The sequence below is a fragment of the Cibotium barometz genome, chromosome 48 (assembly GCF_041138505.1).
Source record: "Cibotium barometz isolate CiBa-2024 chromosome 48, ASM4113850v1, whole genome shotgun sequence".
Lineage (NCBI taxonomy): Eukaryota > Viridiplantae > Streptophyta > Polypodiopsida > Cyatheales > Cibotiaceae > Cibotium > Cibotium barometz.
In genome coordinates, this window is record NC_141093.1 from 36,831,140 (window position 1) to 36,854,592 (window position 23,453).

Genomic DNA, 23,453 nt, shown 5'->3' on the forward strand with positions numbered 1-23,453 from the left:
TCTATGGAATCGAAGCAAACCCCCATATACCCAAGGCACGAAAGTGGCAAATCTTAAAGACAACACTGCCGAGCAACTCCTTGCCCCATAATGGCCAAGCTCCTGTCAATCACCTCGAATCTCAGCTGAGGCCCAGACTGTGTCAACCAAATGATAGAACCAAAAGAAAAGATAGCATCCCTCTTATTCCTACCAAAGAGGTGTACAATCGCAGACCAAAACCCTCTGTGCTTCCCTGCATTCCCATAAAAAATGGTAAACTGAATCTGAAACTCCTGCATATCAAGGGCATGCTGTCGGCTTCAGAAAAAACAATGGTTCGCCCGGCCGAGGGAGAATGATTAGCCATGATGCTAATCGACGAAAAAGGCCGACTTGAACCTGGATGAGGAGCAATCCGAACCAAGGGGAAGTGGCAGGTAAGGAGTTTCACAATAAATTGAGGAGAGTAAACCAGGCACTTTGTAAACAGCCAAGTACTTGCTTTGAGCAGCTTCACAAACAAGAGTGTCCAATGCGGGACTTACGTGCTGGCATCAAATGAGGTTGGATATGGTCCACTTAGGAAGTTGCAAATGTAATCCACTGTAGGATTGTTTTTCTGAAGCTGATCCATCCAAGCTGGAACACTACCAGTGAGCTCATTATCATTCATTAATACTCTGCAAGCTTTATATGCCCTGCCAGCTATCTGGAATACCTCCTGTCAGTCCATTATTTTCCAGCTCCGGTCTCTGCAATTTGGTGAAGTTTCCTCCCCACTCTGATGGAAGAGTTCCAGTAAGATTTGCAGTGTCTAAGTTCCTGCAAGAGGCTAGTAGTCGTCAGCAGTATTCAAACCAATACCATTGATTTGCTTTGTTGTCTTAAAAGCATTAAGCATTTGGCACCAGTGACGACAACACACACACCCCCCTTCTTCTTCCTTCCCTTCCCTAAGAGTAATTAGTCACACTTCTTCATTTCCATTTAAATAGGCTTGAGCTTACAAGGCAGATGCCATCATTGATGAGCTATTAGCACCTCCACATTCACCTCCATGAATCTAGCCCATGTGGGCTCAAAGTCAACAAGATGGTGCGCATTGAATGCTGAGGAATCCTCTCCACATCCACTTGTTGTAAGTGCCTTCTTCTGGTGATTTTCACATGCAAAGTCATATATGCCCCCATTAACCTTAATGTATGGGCATGGATCTTGGGTGTATTTCCCACAATTAGTTTACAAGCACTACCAAATCTTCACTACTTCAGTTATAACCTGTCTCTTGCAGAGCTGTAAAATACCATGCTTTTCGGCCTGCTTTTATAAGAAAAGTTGTAAGGTGAGAGGCTGGCTTTGAGACCAAATATGACAGTCTTGCTCTCTGATTATTTTATCTTATCAGCCCAGTAGACATACTTGCATCTACCTTGGATATATTTTCTTTTAAAAGGTCAAAAATCTTTCTTGAAACATCATTGTCTACGAAAATTCATCACATGTAATGCATGGCAACATGCCATGTGTATTGCATGCGAGTAAAATCGATGACTGTTGTCTTGAATATTCTTCCTTGTTCAACGTTGGTAATACTCAACAGCATGATCGACACCATCTTGTCAAAACAAGCCCAAACCTTTTGCCCGCTTATTATGAAGACTTGAATCTTTCTCACAATCAGTAGTACACTTGCATAACTCTTTCCACAACTCCCATCTTGCTTTGGAGTTTTTCCCTGACACGTTGTGCAAAAATGTAAGGTTTCCCCCATCCAAAATAGGGAAAACACTTAAGATAGTCTACTAAGTCTTAACTTGGAGAAAATTTCCTACTTGTCCTTCACCATGCAAAGATTCAAGGCTACGATTTGTAGGTAAGACCTAGTCCTATCCCGCAGGGGGAGTGTGGTCTTTTAAAAATCAAATCACCCATAGGGTAATTGATCATAATTTGGGCAACTATTAATCTTGATTCCTAGAGACAACACTTTTTTTTCCTCATCCATGCAAAGCACAGCCGTTGGTCTAGTCTTCTAGAATAGAGTTGCCCAAGAACCTATTTATCTAGCGTAGGGCTTTCACTTAATCTGTTGGAAAGCTACCCAACTAATCGGGTCCACCCGTTCGTAGGATGCTGCCATCGAGGCATTCCATCCTCCCACTTTCCACCCTACTCACGGCATCAATTTATTTTCTAATTAATCCTATCACACTGTTTGACATAAATAAACATGTTCCTACGTTTGATGTCTCTAGGTGGTTCACAAAATGCCACCTTAATTTCCTAGCCTGGTCTACATGACACACATGATATAACCCACACACAACACATCATTCCCTACAGGCTCTAGGATCATATGCCATGCACATGTCCAAAACATATTACCCATGGTGCACACTACTGGTGAAATTTGGAACACTTGGAGAGAGCATGGAGGCTACACTTGTTGGAAACATGGCCAGGTCCAAGAGGGAGTGAGTGAGAGTGGAAGGAGACGCGGAGAGATCAAGCCATGGTGTGTGGAAGCATAAACATGGATATGCAAGAGAGGTGTAAGGCCCCCAACCCGTAAGGCGGGGGAATCCTTTTGATAGGCAGTTAAGTCTCGTGTTATTTTCCGATTGACGACACCTCGATCTCGTAGAAATACGAGGTTACGAGCAAACGGACGGACCTAATTCTATCTCGTAGGGGAAGCGTAGTCATCCTGAAGGAAATTCTAACCTCCAGCACGGAATGTGCGTGGAGATGGAACAAGACCCACACTTGGTTCAAGGAAGCCAACGCCTTTTTCCCCCGTATTCATGAGGCACGGCCGCTGGCTCGGTCCCCTAAAACAAGTCTTGTTCGAGACTCTACTATTCCCTAAATATCGTAGGTTACGACTAGTAGAAAGCTACCCGACTGATCGGGTCCACCCATCCTTAGAATGGTACCGTCAGGGTATCCATTCTCCCACTTTCCACGCACTCACCCATTCAATTATTTTCTAATTAAGTCCTACCACACTGTGAAACACTTAAAAACAAATTCCTTTGTTAATTAATTACACTTGATTCCTTAAAGGAAATCTTCCTTAGCATAACATTGAAATCAACGAGCATACTTACAGTGAAAAATATTTACAAAAGACCCTGAAACCGGGCCGATATCCCAATCCAAACTTCATGTCCAAACCATAACCAAAACCACAACTACATCGATAATCTAGAATTCGATCTTCCAGCCTCAACCAGCTGGGTAAACCTCACGGACCGTCTCCCCTCGTCGTCAGCCAGACGATGAGGGCCAAGCCGTCCTGTCACCCCCTCAGGTACTGACGCTTGTACCAAACCCTCTCGCTCTTCGGAGGGGACGTCTCCTCATGAGGTGGGGGTTAAGTCACCGCACTAGCCTGGACCCACAGAACTAGGCAGCATATATACATCACCCTGGTGGTGAAAACCAATTCCCAGTGGCATAGGAGGGGATTGCCCTGGGCCGACTCCCGGCCTCGCTATATCCTCCGCCCGGCTACACAGGCAAGCACGGAGTTAGCTAAGGGGGGGAGAAGCTGTACCTGCATGTTAGCAATAAAGCAACAGTATATCCAATAAAAAGAGACATAGCCTTTATTCAATGAATTCACGCATTTAACAAAAACCATCGTTTCGGAAAGAGAATGATTCAAAACCAAGATTACTTTCCTATAACTTTACTTAAGAGTAACCATAAGGTACTTTAGGCCATCTATACTAGGGGTTTAACCTTGGTTCCTTTCCTATTATTACGAATCTTTGCATTAAGCTTCATAAGAGAGAATTTTACTTAAAACTGTTTAAATGACCAACCTGGTTATCGTTTTCATGCCTATTCACTTCAAGAGGGGCGAAGTCGATTGCAGGGACGCGATTTGCTTCATTCCCTCCTTGGGCAGCGCGCGGTTCGTCAATTCGGCGGCGTTTCGGCGCCATAGGAGCACTAGAGTTTTAAGAGGATAGAGAGAAAACGAGGTGAATATAAGAGGTTGGGAGCGTGGAGAGAAAAGAGAGAATTCTATTGGTTCAAACGGATTCGAAAACGGAGTCCGTTTGGGGTAGGAAAAGCTTGTTGGGCTTATGGGCAGGAACGACCTCTTAGCCTAAGTTTAAGTCGCCGCATATGGGGGGGGGGGGGGGGGGGGGGGGAATTGAGAGGGGTGTCCTTAACTTGGAGAGCTAATGAGAAGAGTGTACGTCTAGGGAGGCCTAGGGAAGAGTAAGGCAAGGGTTGAAGGAGAGGCACACTTAAAGTCTATTCACACGGGGGGGGGGGGGGGGAGAAGAGGACATGTCCTAGAGCTTGAGAGAGAGCTTGCGCGTAGGGGCTTGCTGGGGGCTTGTCTGGAGAAGGGGGCTGGGAGGGTCCTTTTATAGGTGCTGGAGGATGGACGTCCGGGTACGGGAAGGTGACACCTGGGTGGTGTAGGTGTCCGGGAGAGGGTGTGGGCGTGAGACACCTGGGGGTGGAGGTGTCTCGAGGAGAGAGAAAGTGTGACACATGGAGGTGGAGGTGTCCCCAAGAGAGAGAGAGCGCGACACTTGTGGATAGAGGGTTCTGGGAGGAGGGGGTACGTGTAGGGGTGTGCTGGAGGGTGCGTCTAGGTCGTGTACACGCTTGGGTGCCCCGGGCGGATTGTCGGTTTTTTTTTCACGGGCGGCGCCCGTGGTGGGGCCCACGCCGGCCGCCCGCCGTCGTCCGGGGGGGTCAAAAAATATTTTTTGACGGAAATGTCCGGCCTTGCCCCGTGACCATGGGGGCGTGTTCCGTTCGTTGATTAGACGCCTGGATAGTTACTATTTTTGGTCGGAAGTTCGCAGATTTAAAGGCTTAAAAGCTTAATTAAACCCATTCCGGGTGTCCGTTTTTAGTTCAGAAAAAACTATTTTAAGCGTAAAATTACGCGTAGATTCCAAATTTGGATTCAAAATTACAAATTTCTAAGCAAAAATGGCTCATTTTCCAAAAATAGAAGTTTTTTTATCGTAAAAATGACAAACTAAGTTATATTTTTCAACTCTGAAGCAAGTACATTGTTATTTACAATGGGTATGTTACATCCTTCCCTACTAAAAGAACTCGAGATGTCCTCATCTCGGCACGAACTCTGGGTAATTCTTTTGGAGGGTTGACTCTTCCTCCCAAGTGGCATCCTCCTCAGGGTAATCTTTCCATTCCACTAAATGTTCCCTAAGGATTCTATTGCGAAGCACTCTTTCTCTAGAGTCGATGATTCTATTTAGTCTCATTTCAAGGACTCCCTGAGTTGGCATTACAATTTGTTCATCATCAAGAACATGATCAGGATGAGGCACATATGGCTTGAGTAAGCTTACATGGAATACATCATGGATTTTGAGGTGGGTTGGGAGGCGAAGTTTGTAGGCATGTTTCCCCAAACATTTGATGACTTCATAAGGCCCACAATACCTTGGACTCAGCTTCCTAAATTTTCCAAGAGATAAAGAACTTCTCTTTGGCCGCACTCGAAGAAAAACTTTGTCTCCTTGCTGAAAAATTCTTTCAGATCTTTTGGTATCAGCATAATGCTTCTGTCGATCCTGGGCGGCTTTAATATCCTTACGAATAGCTTTAGTTTGTTCTTCCATTTCTTCAAGCATTATCCTGGAGGCTTCAACCTTTAGTGTGGGGTCAGAAAAATTTAAGGGGGATAAACATTCCTGACCATAAAGAGCTTTGAATGGTGACATCCCTATGCTTTGGTGATAGGATGTATTGTAAGAGAATTCCACTAGAGAGAGATACTGAATCCACTTCTTTGGTTCACGCCCACAATAGGCTCTCAGGATGTCTTCTATAACCTGATTAACTCTCTCAGTTTGACCATCTGTTTCTGGGTGGTAAGCTGTACTGAAACAAAGTTGTGTTCCAATAGCCTGGAATAATGATGTCCAGAACTTTGAAGTGAAGTCAGAGTCCCGGTCACTGACTATTCTTTTTGGCAATCCATGAAGCCTAAAGATTTCCTTGATGAAAAGGCGGGCAATATCAGAAGATTTAAATGTCTTCTTTACTGGGATAATATGGGTGACTTTGGTAAGCATATCCACAACTACTAAAATAGAATCATATTCTCCTTGTGTTGTGGGAAGACTTGTGACAAAATCCATACTGATACATTCCCACTTCATCTGAGGAATGTCAAGAGGTTGGAGTTTCCCGGGCATTTTGATTCTTTCCGCTTTAATCCTTTGACATGAAAGGCATTGTCTGATGTATTGAAGGATATCTCTCTTCATTCCAAGCCAAAAGTAACTTCTCCTTAAGGCATTCAAGGTTTTTGCATAACCTGGGTGTCCTGCTACGGGGCTATCATGAGCTTCATACAAGATCATCTTCTTTAGTGCAAGATCTTTGGGAATACATAACCTATGCATGAAGTAGAGGCATTCATCATCGAGGGTGTATCCCTTGATCAATATATTTTCCTTTTCTGTGGGTGCCTCCTTGTGAACCAGGCTTACTAGCTTTTGGTAATCAGGGTCATGAAGTGAAACCTGCTTTACCTTCTCTAGGATGGGGTTATTTGGCATAGAGATTGCACTTAGGAAGGATTTGCGACTGAGGGCATCTGCTACAACATTATCCTTTCCAGGACGAAATTTGATATCAAAATCAAACTCTTGCAGAATCTCAATCCACCTTCTTTGCCTCATGTTGAGATTGGGCTGGGTGAAGATCCACTTTAAACTCTGGTGGTCAGTTACAAGCAGAAACTTACGGCCTAGGAGATAGTGTCTCCATAACTTGAAACAATGAACAACTGCAAGGAGTTCCAAATCATGGGTGGCATAATTGACTTCATAGGATTTAAGCTTACGAGAAGTGTAAGCCACAGGCCTTCCTTCTTGAATTAAGACACCACCAAGTGCAAGGCTACTAGCATCAGTGACAACCTCAAACTCTTTGGTGAAGTCCGGGAGCTTCAGAACTGGTGCTGAGGTGAGGATAGCTTTAAGTTGGCTAAAACTGATTTGGTGGATTGGTAACCATACTATCTTGCATTCCTTCTTGAGGAGATCAGTTAAGGGTGCGGCTATCTTGGCATAATCCTTGATGAATATCCTATACCATCCTGTGATGCCTAGAAACCCACGGATTTCTTTGACTGTCCTAGGGGGTGGCCATTCCAATATATCCTTGACTTTGGCAGGGTCTACTGAGATGCCCTTTGAGGAGACAATGAACCCTAGATATTCAATTTGGGAAGTGAAGAAGGTACATTTGCTTTTCTTGGCATAGAGCTTATGTTCGCGTAGTATTTGCAATACTTTGCGTACATGCTCCTCATGTTCCTCTTTTGACTGAGAATAGACCAAGATGTCATCGAAGAAGACAAGGACAAATTCATCCAAGTAGGGTCGGAAGATATCCTGCATCAGGCGGTTGAAGGTGGCAGGAGCATTGGTTAATCCGAATGGCATGACTGTAAATTCATAGTGGCCATAGCGGGTATTGAAAGCGGTTTTGGAGATATCTGATTCCTTGATCCTAATTTGATAGTAGCCAGACCTTAAATCCATCTTGGAGAAAACTTTGGATCCATAAAGTCTGTCAAGAAGTTCGTCGATGCGAGGAATGGGGTATTTGTTTTTGACAGTGACCTTGTTTAGGCCTCGATAGTCAATACAAAGCCGAAGCGAGCCATCCTTCTTTCTCTGGAAAAGAACAGGCGCTCCCCATGGGGAATTACTAGGGCGAATGAATCCTTGCTCAATGAGCTGCCTAAGTTGTTCCTTGAGCTCTATGGCTTCGGGAAGAGACATTTTGTAAGGTCTCCTTGAAACTGATTCAGCACCAGGGATTAACTCAATCCCATGATCTACTTCTCGAGATGGGGGTAGTTTTGTAAGTTCCTCTGGAAAGATATCTGAAAACTCCTGGAGCCAAGAGGGTTCTAAATCTGGGTTGCTTTCTTCTACCTTGTTGAGTTTGACAAGGAAGATCTGTTGGCCCTTGCGCACTCCCTTAAGAAGACGATTAGCTTTGACCAAATGAAATTTGGGTTTACCTGTTTTTCCCTGGGCTGATACTACCTGTCCTTGACTATTCTTAAAGGAGATGCTTCCTTCAGCACAGTGAATGTCAGCATTGTTTGCAATTAACCAATCCATACCAAGGATTCCATCATAAATCCCTAATGGTAAGCTTCTAAAATACCCATGGGTTGATTCACCATCCAATTCAAATTCAAGATCTCCCACACAATGTCGGGATACTTCTTCTTTTCCACTAGCTAACTCAACAATCATTGCTTGGGCTGGTTTTTGATCTAACTGTAACTTACGCAAGCATTTTGGAGAAAGAAATGAATGCGTACTACCACAATCAACCAAAAGCTGGAAAGATCTACCTTGATAAGTAGCCGGAGCTTGGATAACAGAAAACTGCTGATTAGGTCCTTGATGTTCTATAGCTGCATGAATGGTGGCTTGCTCTTCTTCTTCCATCTCTAAAGTCGGTTCACCAATCATAGAGCAGACACGTGCAGTCACTCCACGACCTCTACCACGTCCACCACCACCTCGTCCAGCCTGGCGGTTATTAGGAGTCCCACGACCTTGAACTCCCCGGCCGCCTTGTGGAGCAGGAATGACATTAGGATTGAGAGAGGATCTTGCAAGTTTGGGACATTCATTCCGGAAGTGGCCAACTTCATTGCAATAAAAGCACCTTTGGTCCCCATAGGATTCTGAAGTGGAATTAGCATAACTGCGGGGGACAATTATTGGGGTACTGACCAATAGTATTGTGGCGGAAATTCGATTGGTAATTCCTCTGAAGGCGCCCCCTTGGGTTAGACTCAGGATAGACTCTCTTCTTTGCTTGACCACTCTTTACTTCTTTAGCTAGAGGTTTGGCTTGGGTAAGAGCATCTTGTAAAGTAGTTGGCCTCATTGCTTCAAGGCGAGAATCCAAAGGTTCATTCAGCCCTTGGCAAAATCGGGCCACTTGTTGAGTGATCGACATAGGTGGGGCATATTTGCCAAGTGTGACAAATTTTGAGTAGTATTCCTCCAAGGTTAAGCTAAGCTGCTTGAGGCTGAAGAACTCGTTCATCTTAATAGATTCATGAGATGGGGGAAGATAACGGCCCTTCACAGCTTGCTTAATGTCACTCCAGGTTTGGGTATCTTCAGTGACGCCCTTATCTCGGCACCATTGCTTCCACCAAAGTTTGGCGTCCCCGGTAAGACGGAATCTGGCAAGCATGGATTGATTCCCAATTCCTGTACCAGCAGCCGAAAAGTAATCGTCCATGGCTTCTATCCAAACTTCTGCATCCCTTTCAATCTTTGATCCTGTCCCATTAAATGAGGGAGGTTGCATTTGTTTGAGGAGAAGCTTCTTCTCCTGTGTATCTGTATATAATGCATTGGGAGCAAGAAGTTGACGATCCTGGTTATCAATATGAAGCTAAATTTAGAATCATGTCACTTAGGCGGTTTAATACACATAAGACAATGAGTGTGAAAATCAAAACCTTTTATTCCAAGCTTTAATATTTACAAGTAAACCAAGCCATTTACAAGTAAACCAAGCCATTTACAAGGATTGGACTAAATCCAATCTTATTTATTTACATGGTAGTCCTCTAGGGAACCTAATAAAGATCTGCGGTGGTAGCATTGAAAAAGTAGGGGGGTTCTCCCATGGTTTCAAGAACTCGATAAGTCTCTGGTAGGGGAGGTAAACCTCGTCTAGAAAGACGGGTAACGGCTACTCTATCAGGGGATACAACTTGAGTCACCTTATCATAAACCCAACGATTCTGCAGCATGCGATTCCCATCGATAGTGACATAGGTGTTACGAGGAGTGCCAATAAACCAGAACAGGCGAACCATCCGCAACATCTCGGCATAACGGATCCGCCTCAAGTCGTTGGTGAGATTGCCGACGTGCTCAGCTCGAATGATGAAGTAGGTAGATCGACGATGCCAATACTCAATTCTGTTCCATCCCCTTTCGATGCGAGTGTAAAGAGGAAGGGTTAGCTTGTCTACAATGTGCATCATAGTGTCACGGAACTCGAATTCGGAAGAGCGACAAGCAGTCATGAACATGCATTGGAATACCAGGAAGCGAGAATAGGGATCCATCTCGTCCTCCTGCATCCAGCCGTAACTAGATTAGTTTAACAAGAATTTCTAGAGTAACAAGAGAATACAATATAAAATCTCCCAAGTCTAAACGCGCTCTGATACCACGTGTAAGGCCCCCAACCCGTAAGGCGGGGGAATCCTTTTGATAGGCAGTTAAGTCTCGTGTTATTTTCCGATTGACGACACCTCGATCTCGTAGAAATACGAGGTTACGAGCAAACGGACGGACCTAATTCTATCTCGCAGGGGAAGCGTAGTCATCCTGAAGGAAATTCTAACCTCCAGCACGGAATGTGCGTGGAGATGGAACAAGACCCACACTTGGTTCAAGGAAGCCAACGCCTTTTTCCCCCGTATTCATGAGGCACGGCCGCTGGCTCGGTCCCCTAAAACAAGTCTTGTTCGAGACTCTACTATTCCCTAAATATCGTAGGTTACGACTAGTAGAAAGCTACCCGACTGATCGGGTCCACCCATCCTTAGAATGGTACCGTCAGGGTATCCATTCTCCCACTTTCCACGCACTCACCCATTCAATTATTTTCTAATTAAGTCCTACCACACTGTGAAACACTTAAAAACAAATTCCTTTGTTAATTAATTACACTTGATTCCTTAAAGGAAATCTTCCTTAGCATAACATTGAAATCAACGAGCATACTTACAGTGAAAAATATTTACAAAAGACCCTGAAACCGGGCCGATATCCCAATCCAAACTTCATGTCCAAACCATAACCAAAACCACAACTACATCGATAATCTAGAATTCGATCTTCCAGCCTCAACCAGCTGGGTAAACCTCACGGACCGTCTCCCCTCGTCGTCAGCCAGACGATGAGGGCCAAGCCGTCCTGTCACCCCCTCAGGTACTGACGCTTGTACCAAACCCTCTCGCTCTTCGGAGGGGACGTCTCCTCATGAGGTGGGGGTTAAGTCACCGCACTAGCCTGGACCCACAGAACTAGGCAGCATATATACATCACCCTGGTGGTGAAAACCAATTCCCAGTGGCATAGGAGGGGATTGCCCTGGGCCGACTCCCGGCCTCGCTATATCCTCCGCCCGGCTACACAGGCAAGCACGGAGTTAGCTAAGGGGGGGAGAAGCTGTACCTGCATGTTAGCAATAAAGCAACAGTATATCCAATAAAAAGAGACATAGCCTTTATTCAATGAATTCACGCATTTAACAAAAACCATCGTTTCGGAAAGAGAATGATTCAAAACCAAGATTACTTTCCTATAACTTTACTTAAGAGTAACCATAAGGTACTTTAGGCCATCTATACTAGGGGTTTAACCTTGGTTCCTTTCCTATTATTACGAATCTTTGCATTAAGCTTCATAAGAGAGAATTTTACTTAAAACTGTTTAAATGACCAACCTGGTTATCGTTTTCATGCCTATTCACTTCAAGAGGGGCGAAGTCGATTGCAGGGACGCGATTTGCTTCATTCCCTCCTTGGGCAGCGCGCGGTTCGTCAATTCGGCGGCGTTTCGGCGCCATAGGAGCACTAGAGTTTTAAGAGGATAGAGAGAAAACGAGGTGAATATAAGAGGTTGGGAGCGTGGAGAGAAAAGAGAGAATTCTATTGGTTCAAACGGATTCGAAAACGGAGTCCGTTTGGGGTAGGAAAAGCTTGTTGGGCTTATGGGCAGGAACGACCTCTTAGCCTAAGTTTAAGTCGCCGCATATGGGGGGGGGGGGGGAATTGAGAGGGGTGTCCTTAACTTGGAGAGCTCTTGAGAAGAGTGTACGTCTAGGGAGGCCTAGGGAAGAGTAAGGCAAGGGTTGAAGGAGAGGCACACTTAAAGTCTATTCACACGGGGGGGGGGGGGGGGGAGAAGAGTGTAGGACATGTCCTAGAGCTTGAGAGAGAGCTTGCGCGTAGGGGCTTGCTGGGGGCTTGTCTGGAGAAGGGGGCTGGGAGGGTCCTTTTATAGGTGCTGGAGGGTGGACGTCCGGGTACGGGAAGGTGACACCTGGGTGGTGTAGGTGTCCGGGAGAGGGTGTGGGCGTGAGACACCTGGGGGTGGAGGTGTCTCGAGGAGAGAGAAAGTGTGACACATGGGGGTGGAGGTGTCCCCAAGAGAGAGAGCGCGACACCTGTGGATAGAGGGTTCTGGGAGGAGGGGGTACGTGTAGGGGTGTGCTGGAGGGTGCGTCTAGGTCGTGTACACGCTTGGGTGCCCCGGGCGGATTGTCGGTTTTTTTTTCACGGGCGGCGCCCGTGGTGGGGCCCACGCCGGCCGCCCGCCGTCGTCCGGGGGGGTCAAAAAATATTTTTTGACGGAAATGTCCGGCCTTGCCCCGTGACCATGGGGGCGTGTTCCGTTCGTTGATTAGACGCCTGGATAGTTACTATTTTTGGTCGGAAGTTCGCAGATTTAAAGGCTTAAAAGCTTAATTAAACCCATTCCGGGTGCCCGTTTTTAGTTCAGAAAAAACTATTTTAAGCGTAAAATTACGCGTAGATTCCAAATTTGGATTCAAAATTACAAATTTCTAAGCAAAAATGGCTCATTTTCCAAAAATAGAAGTTTTTTTATCGTAAAAATGACAAACTAAGTTATATTTTTCAACTCTGAAGCAAGTACATTGTTATTTACAATGGGTATGTTACAAGAGGTAGATGCAATCGAACTCAAGTGAGAGAGAGTGCACATGAACACAATAAGTGATAATACTCACATCATGTACAAAGTATTTATAGGCACTAAGGCCTTATCTTCCGACCCTTACTAAGAGATGGTTCACACCTAGAGTGTTCCCACCAAAAGATTTAATAACCCTTTCACACTACCAAGACCTTAATTATTCAAACACCCCCCCTCTGAGCAAAGGTGGTGAGACTCGAATACAAAAGAAGCAACCAGCCTCCAACTCCATCACATCATTACAGAGAGGCGATCTAGCCATGCACACCTCCCATGCCATGCTATTCCCTCAATCAGCTGATGATCGAACTTGAGATTATTGCTTAGTCACCCCTCCCGACTCTTGATTGGGATAAGAAGGGGGGGGGGGGGGGGGGGGGGGGGGGGGGGAGAAGAGTGTAGGACATGTCCTAGAGCTTGAGAGAGAGCTTGCGCGTAGGGGCTTGCTGGGGGCTTGTCTGGAGAAGGGGGCTGGGAGGGTCCTTTTATAGGTGCTGGAGGGTGGACGTCCGGGTACGGGAAGGTGACACCTGGGTGGTGTAGGTGTCCGGGAGAGGGTGTGGGCGTGAGACACCTGGGGGTGGAGGTGTCTCGAGGAGAGAGAAAGTGTGACACATGGGGGTGGAGGTGTCCCCAAGAGAGAGAGCGCGACACCTGTGGATAGAGGGTTCTGGGAGGAGGGGGTACGTGTAGGGGTGTGCTGGAGGGTGCGTCTAGGTCGTGTACACGCTTGGGTGCCCCGGGCGGATTGTCGGTTTTTTTTTCACGGGCGGCGCCCGTGGTGGGGCCCACGCCGGCCGCCCGCCGTCGTCCGGGGGGGTCAAAAAATATTTTTTGACGGAAATGTCCGGCCTTGCCCCGTGACCATGGGGGCGTGTTCCGTTCGTTGATTAGACGCCTGGATAGTTACTATTTTTGGTCGGAAGTTCGCAGATTTAAAGGCTTAAAAGCTTAATTAAACCCATTCCGGGTGCCCGTTTTTAGTTCAGAAAAAACTATTTTAAGCGTAAAATTACGCGTAGATTCCAAATTTGGATTCAAAATTACAAATTTCTAAGCAAAAATGGCTCATTTTCCAAAAATAGAAGTTTTTTTATCGTAAAAATGACAAACTAAGTTATATTTTTCAACTCTGAAGCAAGTACATTGTTATTTACAATGGGTATGTTACAAGAGGTAGATGCAATCGAACTCAAGTGAGAGAGAGTGCACATGAACACAATAAGTGATAATACTCACATCATGTACAAAGTATTTATAGGCACTAAGGCCTTATCTTCCGACCCTTACTAAGAGATGGTTCACACCTAGAGTGTTCCCACCAAAAGATTTAATAACCCTTTCACACTACCAAGACCTTAATTATTCAAACACCCCCCCTCTGAGCAAAGGTGGTGAGACTCGAATACAAAAGAAGCAACCAGCCTCCAACTCCATCACATCATTACAGAGAGGCGATCTAGCCATGCACACCTCCCATGCCATGCTATTCCCTCAATCAGCTGATGATCGAACTTGAGATTATTGCTTAGTCACCCCTCCCGACTCTTGATTGGGATAAGAATACATCTTGCCTTTTATAGCATCAATGCATTACAACTCCTCCAAAAAGACATCCAAAATATCCAGATTTTGGGAGACAAACCAGGCAGAGAACCCTTGACTCATAGAATAGAAAATAGATTAAAAGCTTGGGAAGAATCCCCGCTTGAACATATGTTAGTAAAGTTCCTTTTTCGACGATGTTTCCAAGCAATGGATGCTTGGGTCATCCTTTTAGGCTCATGGGCCAGGGCAGACCACTTGGAGTTAGATATGTTCATTGAAGAAGTGATGCCGAACACATATGCCTTGAGATAGGCGTAGATACTGAATCTAGAAGATCCCATGGCTTCATGATAGAAGCATAGGAGGTAGACCTATCCGAAAGCGACTGCTCTTGCTGTAGATGATGTTGATGAAGTATGTATCCATGCTTCAGAACTCTTGTAGAACACCTTTGATGAGTGGACTCATTAAGCTGTAGGTTCAGGTCATATTGCTGACTCTATGGGCTGTTATTGCATGGTAATCTTCATGAGATAAAACGCTGATTATGAAGTGGACACAGCATATGAAAATGCACCATATGCTGAGCTGATACGCATGTCTGAAACACAGCTATAAGGGCGACTATAGGGGCTGCATCTGGGGTGAGCTGCGTGAGATGGCAGTCCCGCACATCATGGTCATGGCAAGATCATGCGCAGGCGGCTACAAAGGGTGACAAAAACAGCAGCACGAGGGTGGCTATGAGAGCTAAAAATGCATGCGATATGTGAGGTGACAGGCCCTGCAGTTCCTTTGTGAAGGTGAACAACTGATAAAAAAATGCAGATTCGTGCATGAGAAGACAAACGCAGAGATGGTGGGCTGTAGAAGAAAAACGCAAGGGGGGAGTACGCATAGTCTACCTCTACCTGAGATTGAGTAGAAGGCCGATTTTGAAGTGTTCTTATTTCGGAGGAAGAGTCTTCACCCAAAGACTTCTCTTCTATGATTAAGATAGACACCAAATACCGAAAGTTGGAAACATTATCTCTTACAACAATAGAGGTCTTAAATGGCTTGTATTCTTCGCCAAGCCCTCCAAGTCATCATCTTCCACTGAGACATTAATAGGTTCAAGGGATGGAATGAAGCCTAGCTTTGATACCATGTTGGAAACATGGCCAATTCTAGGAGGGAGTCAGTGAGAGTGAAAGGAGAGGTGGAGAGATCAAGCCATGGTGTGTGGAAGCATATACATGGATATCGAAGAGATAGAGAGAGAGAGATGCAATAGAACTCAAGTGAGAGAGAGATTGCACATGAACACAATGATTGTATTAAGTGATAATACTCACACCATGTACAATGTATTTATAGGCACTAAGGCCTTATCTTCTAACCCTTACTAAGAGGTGAATTTACACCTAGAGTGTTCACACCAAAAGATTTAATTACCCTTTCACACTATTGAGACTCTAATTATTCCAACACCCCCCTTTAAGCAAAGGTGGTGAGACCCCAACGCAAAAGAAGCAACCAGCCTCCAACTCCATCCATCATTGCAGAGAGGCAACCTAAGATTATTACTTAGTCACCCCTCCCAATTCCTCAATGGGATACGAATACATCTTGCTTTTTATAGCATCAAGGCATTACAACAACTCCAAGAAGACATCCAAAATAATTAGATTTTGGGAGACAAACCGGACTGAGAATCCTTGACTCATAGAATAGAAAATAGATTAAAAGCCTGGGAAGAATCCCCGCTCGAACATATGTCGGTAAAGTATCTTTTTTGATGCCGTTTTCAAGCAATGGATGCTTGGGTCATCCTTTTAGGCTCATGGGCTAGGGCAAATGACCTGGAGTTAGATATATTCATCGAAGAAGTGATGTCGATGCCGACCACATAGGCATACATACTGAATCCAAAAGATCCCATGGCTTCATGAAAGAAGCATAGGAGTAGACCTTGTGGTGGTCTCAACATCATAAGTTGAAGCATCTGTTTGTGTTGCATGTGCCTCCTCCTTGAAGGAAGCAAACCACTGAAAAAGCTTATGATCCATTAAACTTCTTGTTAGAGAACCATCCGAAAGTTACTAGATGATGTTGTTGGGTTTTATGCTGTGTATGCACCCAGAGGAGTGCTAGTGATCATCAGTAGATTACTGGGGCACTTTTTACTTCAGTTAGTGGAGGTTTTTTCCCCAGTTTTAGCTTAGTTTCACTTATAATAGTTTATAAGTGATTTGGTCCACCTGGCACACTTTATGGCCGGACCATGTGAACACACCTTTTAGGTCACTTCTTTATGTGGCTATTGTACTTCACTTTTATCAGTATCAATAGATGAGCAGTCGTGTTCCTCTCTCTGTCTCTCACGCCTCTTACTGAAGTACCTTCCAAACCCTAACCTTAACAGCTGAATCCCTTCATTTGGTATCAGAGCGCCCAGGTTCACCCAGCCATTAGTACCCTGCTGTTGTCCGTACATAGTTGCCTAGAACCTGCAGTTCCGTACAAAACCTGTAGGCGACCAACAGCACGTGCAACTGTCCGTACAGTTCATCGCCCAGCTGTCAGCTGTCCGTATCATTCGCCGTCAGCTCTGCACGCCTAGAACCTGCAGCTCCGTACAACACCTGCAGGCGACCAGTTCTGTTCAGAACTCTGCAGCTGCTCGTACAGTCAGACGCCAGCAACAGTTCCGTACAGCAGAGCAGGTTCGCACAATACCTGCAGTTCCGTACCTGCTCTGTACTGTAGCCGTACAGTCCACTGTACCTGCTCTGTGCAGCAGTCCAGTACCTGCTGTGCATACCTGCAGCAGCTGACCTGTTGATAGCTGTTTCCGTACCGTATCTGCTGCGTGTACTTGCACTGTACAGTCGACCTGTTTCCGTACAGTTGTTTCGAACAGCCTGCAGTCGACCTGTGCCTGTCTACTGTTCCGTACAGCAGACAGTCGACTTGTACCTGCAAAAATCACATTTGTGGTAAGCTTTACAAGTTTTGAAATTTGGGCATTTTCTCTGTGAATATTTTCTGGCAGATACAGGCAGATTTTCTTGCAAAGAAATCTCTATTACAGGTTTTTTGCAAGGTTTTGGGTGCAGTAACTTTGGGAATTTTTGGGCATTTTGGCACTGTGTGAGCCATTTTTGCTGCTCTACTCAGTCAGTGGTAGTAAGAACAGTTTCAAAGTTGAGTTAGGATACACATGAGGTCAGTCTCTGCCTGTTCAAAGAACAAATGCTCAGAAGACATGGGATGCCAGAGATGCACAAGCCTTATCACTTATTGCATTGTCAGTACAGAGGTCTATTATACCTCATATTCATTCAGTTGGCTATTCACGAAATGCATGGGTGACTTTGGAGCAAATGTATGCTGCTCGTAATGAGGCACGGATCTCATTTTTGAAAAGAGAGCTAGAAAATCAGAAAATGCATGAAGGAGATGATATGTCTAGCCACTTGAACAAGCTGCAGGATTTGAGAGAGCAACTCATCAATGTGGATGAGATTATTCCTGAGACACAGCTTGTGTCCACCATCTTGAACTCTTTGCCAAGATCTTACTTGGCTTTTCATACCTCTTTGAACCTCAGCATGAGGAATGCTGTTGAGCCCCTTAAGTATCAGGAACTTGTTGCTCTCTTGTTACAGGAAGAGCAAATCAGGAAGAATATGAACATGAACACAAATGCTGAACAAGCATTTACGACAGGTCAAAAAGGGAAAGGCAAGTCTCAGCCAAAGAGTTCAAATCAAAATTCAGGTGATGGTGGTTCATCTCGGGATACCAAGAAAGGTGATGGACAACCCAAGAAGAAGGGCAAATGCCATTACTGTAAGAAGCCAGGTCACTACATCACAGAGTGTAGGAAGAGGATTGCCAAAGAGAAGGCAAAGAAATCTGGGATGTCTGTAAATCATGCCTCTAAAGCTCCTCCGGAGACTGCTTCTTTTGTTGAGGACAGGGATTACTGTTTCTACACATGCAAGCTATGATGCCTCTTGGTCTTCTAAGACACTCAGTGTGACAGAGCATGCATGTACTTGGTATTTTGATAGTGGTGCTTCAAAGCATATTACATCTCGCAGGGATTTGTTTTGTCATGTAGGCCCTGCCCCTGTTGGCAAAACTGTTCAGTGTGCCAATAATGCTTCATATCCAGTTCGTGGCATTGGGGAGATTCAGCTCACAGCCATTAGCCATTGATGGCTCTATTCTTCGCCTTACATATGCTTTATATGTACCAAGGATAAAGAAGAATTTGTTGTCCATTTCTTCTTTAGCACAGTGTGTTATGCAAGTCCACTTTGATGATGACAAATGCATGGTCAGAGACAAAGCTAATGCTTTGACCTTGATGCTTACTGGTACATTATGTCATGGACTCTATCAGTTGGATGCATTTCAGCCAGTGGATCAGTCTGCTTATAATGCATTCACTCTTACTCCAACTATGGTTGATGCGGAGTTATGGCATGCTCGCATGGGGCATGTAAATTTTGACAGTCTTATGCTTATGCAACGACATAACATGTTGACAAACCTACCTCTTATGGAGAAGCCTCCACATCACATATGTGAAGGATGTATTTTGGGTAAAATGCATCGGTTTTCCTTCCCATGTGATCAGGCTCTACGAGCAACTGCAAAGTTGCAGCTTATACACAGTGATCTTTGTGGTCCCATGCAGACGAAGTCATTAGGAGGTTGCTTCTATTTTGCTACATTTATTGATGACTTCTCTCGTATATGCTGGGTCTATCCGTTGACACAGAAATAACAGGTATATGATGCATTTTTGGCCTTTGTAGCACTTGCTGAAACAGAGTCAGGATGCAAGGTTAAAACTCTCCGTTCTGACCGAGGGGGGGAATATGTGTCACACATGTTGAATTCCTTTCTTGAGAGTAGAGGTATCAAACATCAATATACTACTCCTTATACTCCACAGCAGAATGGGGTTGCAGAAAGGAAGAATCGGTCGCTCATGGAGATGGCCAGATGTATGTTAAAGACAAAGAAGCTACCACATATCTTTTGGGTGGAAGCTGTAATGTGTGCTTGTCATATTTTAAATCGATGTCCCACAAAGGCATTGGTTTCCATTACTCCATTTGAGGCTTGGCATGGCCGCAAGCCTTCGGTATCACATTTTCGTACTTTTGGGTATCTTGCATATGCACACATACCCAAAGGGTTGAGGAGGAAGTTGGATGATAAAGCCACAAAATGTATTTTTGTTGGGTATAGCCCGTGAGAGCAAGGGCTACCGGTTATATGACCCACTATCCAAGAAGATATTCACTACTCGGGATGTAATTTTTGATGAAAAATCAGAAATATCCATGGCTGGTTATGATGTAAATCAGGCTGAAAATGATGTGTTTGAAGGTCTACTACCGATGGAGTTTCATTCCACAGTTGGTGATCCAACCCATGAGGGTACAGAACAGCCAGCTAATCATGAAGATGGTGCAGAAATTCAGCAAGCTATTGAGCCAGAAGTTGAGCCAAATATGGGGCAGCAGGCTCCACAGGTCAGACACATACCTAGATGGTATTTGAGGACATTACAGGACAGCCATCTGGAGGGTCCTCTTGCTGGCCGTACTCGTAGGGAGACACGGACCAATGAGCATGCACACATCATGGATTTAAATCTGGTTATGGCAGCCAGTTTACAGGATAATGATGAGCCTGATTCATTTGTGGATGCACGAGACAGTGTGCATTGGAACAAAGCCATGCAGGATGAACTTGATTCTATTAAAAAGAATCAAACATGGGATTTGGTTGATCTGCCCAAGGCAAGAAAGGCATTGGTACTAAGTGGGTCTATAAGTTGAAAAGACATGCAGATGGATCCATTGATAGGTACAAAGCCCGTCTAGTTGCAAAGGGCTATGCACAAAAGAAGGGCATTGATTATGAGGAGACATTTGCTCCTACATCCCGTATGTCGACACTTAGGTGTGTCATTGCATTGGCTGCACATCAGCCCATAGGTTTTGCAGAACATGGTCATGAAGGGAAAGTTTGCAGGCTGAAAAAGGCCTTGTATGGTTTGAAACAAGCTCCACGAGCTTGGTATGCAAAGATAGATGCTTTCCTGCTCACTCAAGGCTTTGTGAACAGTCCATCAGAAGCCACTTTGTATGTAAAGAAAGAAGAGAAAGATCTGCTGGTCATCAGTCTTTATGTAGATGATCTTTTGCTCATGGGATCAAATGATGACAAAAATTGCAGCTTTTAAAGAGATACTGCAAAAGACATTTGACATGTCTGATTTGGGGCTCGTACACTACTATTTGGGCATAACAGAGGCATTGGGTTGTTGCAATCTCGGTATGTTGCTAAACCTCTGGAGAATTTTACATTTCAGGATTGCAAGCCTATCAGCACTCCTATGGTGCCTGGAATGAAACTGTCACTACAAGATGACAGTATTTTATTTGATGCCACTACATATGCTCAGGCTGTTGGGTGCCTTATTTACTTGTGTACTACACGGCCAGATATTCAGTATGCCGTATCTCAGTTGAGCAGATTCATGCACAGCCCGTGATTGTCACATTGGCAAGCTGTGAAGCGTGTATTCCGGTATTTGCAGGGTACCTTGTCTCTTGGATTGCTTTATCTTGAGGGGGGTGACATGCAGTTATATGCTTACAGTGATTCAGATTGGGCTGGTGATTTTGATACCAGACATTCCACTAGTGGAAATTGTTTCTTTCTTGGCTCTTCATGTATTTCTTGGCTAAGCAAGAAACAGACCACAGTGGCCACTTGAGGCAGAGTACAAAGCAGCCTACACTACTACCGTTGAGTGTGTCTGGCTACGTCGTCTCATGACTGATATGGATATTTCAGTGGAGGAGCCTACACCTATCTATACTGATAGTCAGAGTGCCATTGCTGTGGCCAGGAATCCTGTGTTTCATGCTCGCACGAAACACATTGAGATTCACTATCATTTTGTTCGGGAGAGACTCCAGGCAGGTGATATCAGCCTGATCTACTGTCCTATGGATCAGAATGTGGCAGAAATCTTCACCAAGGCATTACCACGTCCGAAATTCGAAGCATTCCGCACTGCTTTGAATTTGTTTCCTTTTGGTGGATGATGTACAGTGATCACATATCACTCCAGGGGGATTTGTGGGTTTTATGCTGTGTATGCACCCAGAAGAGTGCTAGTGATCATCCGTAGATTACTGGGGCACTTTTTACTTCAGTTAGTGGAGGTTTTTTTCCCCCAGTTTTAGCTTTATAATAGTTTATAAGTGATTTGGTCCACCTCGCACACTTTATGGCCGGACCATGTGAACACCCCCTTTAGGTCACTTCTTTATGTGGCTATTGTACTTCACTTTTATCACTATCAATAGATGAGCAGTCGTGTTCCTCTCTCTGTCTCTCACGCCTCTTGCTGAAGTACCTTCCAAACCCTAACCCTAACAGCTGAATCCCTTCAGATGTTGATGAAGTATGCCTCCATGCTTCAAAACTCTTGTAGAAGACCTTTGATCAGTGGACTCATAAAGCTGCAGGTTCAGGTCATCTTGTGGAGCATAGGAGAGGGTCCTCTTGATGAAGAAAATGCTAAATGTATGCCGGCTACAACATAGGATTTTCCATGAAACAAACGCGGACTCTATGGGCTTTTATTGCATGGTAATCTTCATGAGATAAAACGCTGATTATGGAGTGGTCACAGCATATGAAAACGCACCATATGACGAGCTGATAAGCACGTCTGAAATGCAGCTATAAGGGCGACTATAGGGGCTGCATCTTGGGTGAGCTGCGTGAGATGCAGTCCCGCACATCATGGTCGTGGTGGCAAGATCATAAGCAGGCGGCTACAAGGGGTGAAAACCGCAGCACATGAGGGTGGCTACGAGAGCTAAAAACGCATGCAATATGTGAGGTGACAGGCCTGCAGTTCTTTTGTGAAGGTGAACAACTGATCAGAAAATGCAGATTCGTGCATGAGAAGACAAACGCAGAGATGGTGGGCTGTAGAAGAAAAACGCAAGGGGAGGGTACGCACAGATGCTCATGGAATACTGAAAACACATAAACCCTATAAACGCAAAACCCTAAAAAAATGCAAAATGGTAGAAGGTGAAGCATGGCGATGCAATGAAGCCTAGCTGTGATACCATGTTGGAAACATGGCCAATTCTAGGAGGGAGTGAGTGAGAGTGGAAGCAGAGGTGGAGAAATCAAGCCATGGTGTGTGGAAGCATAGACATGGATATGGAAGAGAGAGAGAGAGAGAGAGAGAGGAGAGAGAGAGAGAGTGCAATAGAACTCAAGTGAGAGAGATTGCACAAGAACACAATGACTGTAGTAAGTGATAATACTCACATCATGTACAATGTATTTATAGGCACGGAGACCTTATCTTCGGACCCTTACTAAGAGGTGATTCACACCTAGAGTGTTCACACCAAAAAAAAACCCTTTCACACTTCCATATGAAAGGCTTCGAGAACAACCAAGATCACTGAGACTCTAGTTATTCCAACAACAATGTGTACTTGAATCAAAGCAATCAAATTTCAGTGAGTGAACTCAAAATGGTGGAGGATTACACCTATACCAAAACATGGACTAGGTTAAGCCTCCTTCCTATCACACTCCCTCATGAACTAATCAATGCTTACATCATTGTCATTAGCATGATTCCCAGGCGAGAGAGAATGACTCATTAGCCTTCTTAACACCACCATATTGCATATACACATGGCACACACACACACACACAGACATGCACAGAAACTTCAATGGGATGTGCGCACGCGCGCATGCACACTTAGATTGCCACATTATCCTAAGAATCCACTTACAAGCCGCCGAAACAGGTAAGTCCATGTCAGATAGTCCATCGCATCTTGCTTGCTTGAAATGGTTCCTGCTGTAATCTCAGCATTGAAGTGATCTTGCAACTGTTGATGAAGACTGCTCTCCACAGGAAAAGGTTCGTATAGAAACTGCAGAAACAGAAATTGCATGCAGGATTGCAAATCATCTCTTGGTCATAAACATGCAGCTTCATCTCTTTGTCATCAAGCTTGTGGCTCTAATGGAAATCTCAAAGATGATTGGGAC

At 44.8% G+C, this 23,453-nt stretch overlaps 1 protein-coding gene across 1 annotated transcript in view; it reads right to left on the bottom strand.

Moving 5' to 3' along the window:
• The window catches only part of LOC147611142 (U5 small nuclear ribonucleoprotein helicase), a 194,069-nt gene that overhangs the window by 14,525 nt on the left and 156,091 nt on the right, over positions 1 to 23,453 (bottom strand). Inside the window, exon 41 of the mRNA XM_086785805.1 lies at positions 23,192 to 23,335. Within this exon, the coding sequence (XP_086641931.1) occupies positions 23,192 to 23,335 (144 nt within the window). The remainder of the gene's footprint in view (positions 1 to 23,191; positions 23,336 to 23,453) is intronic.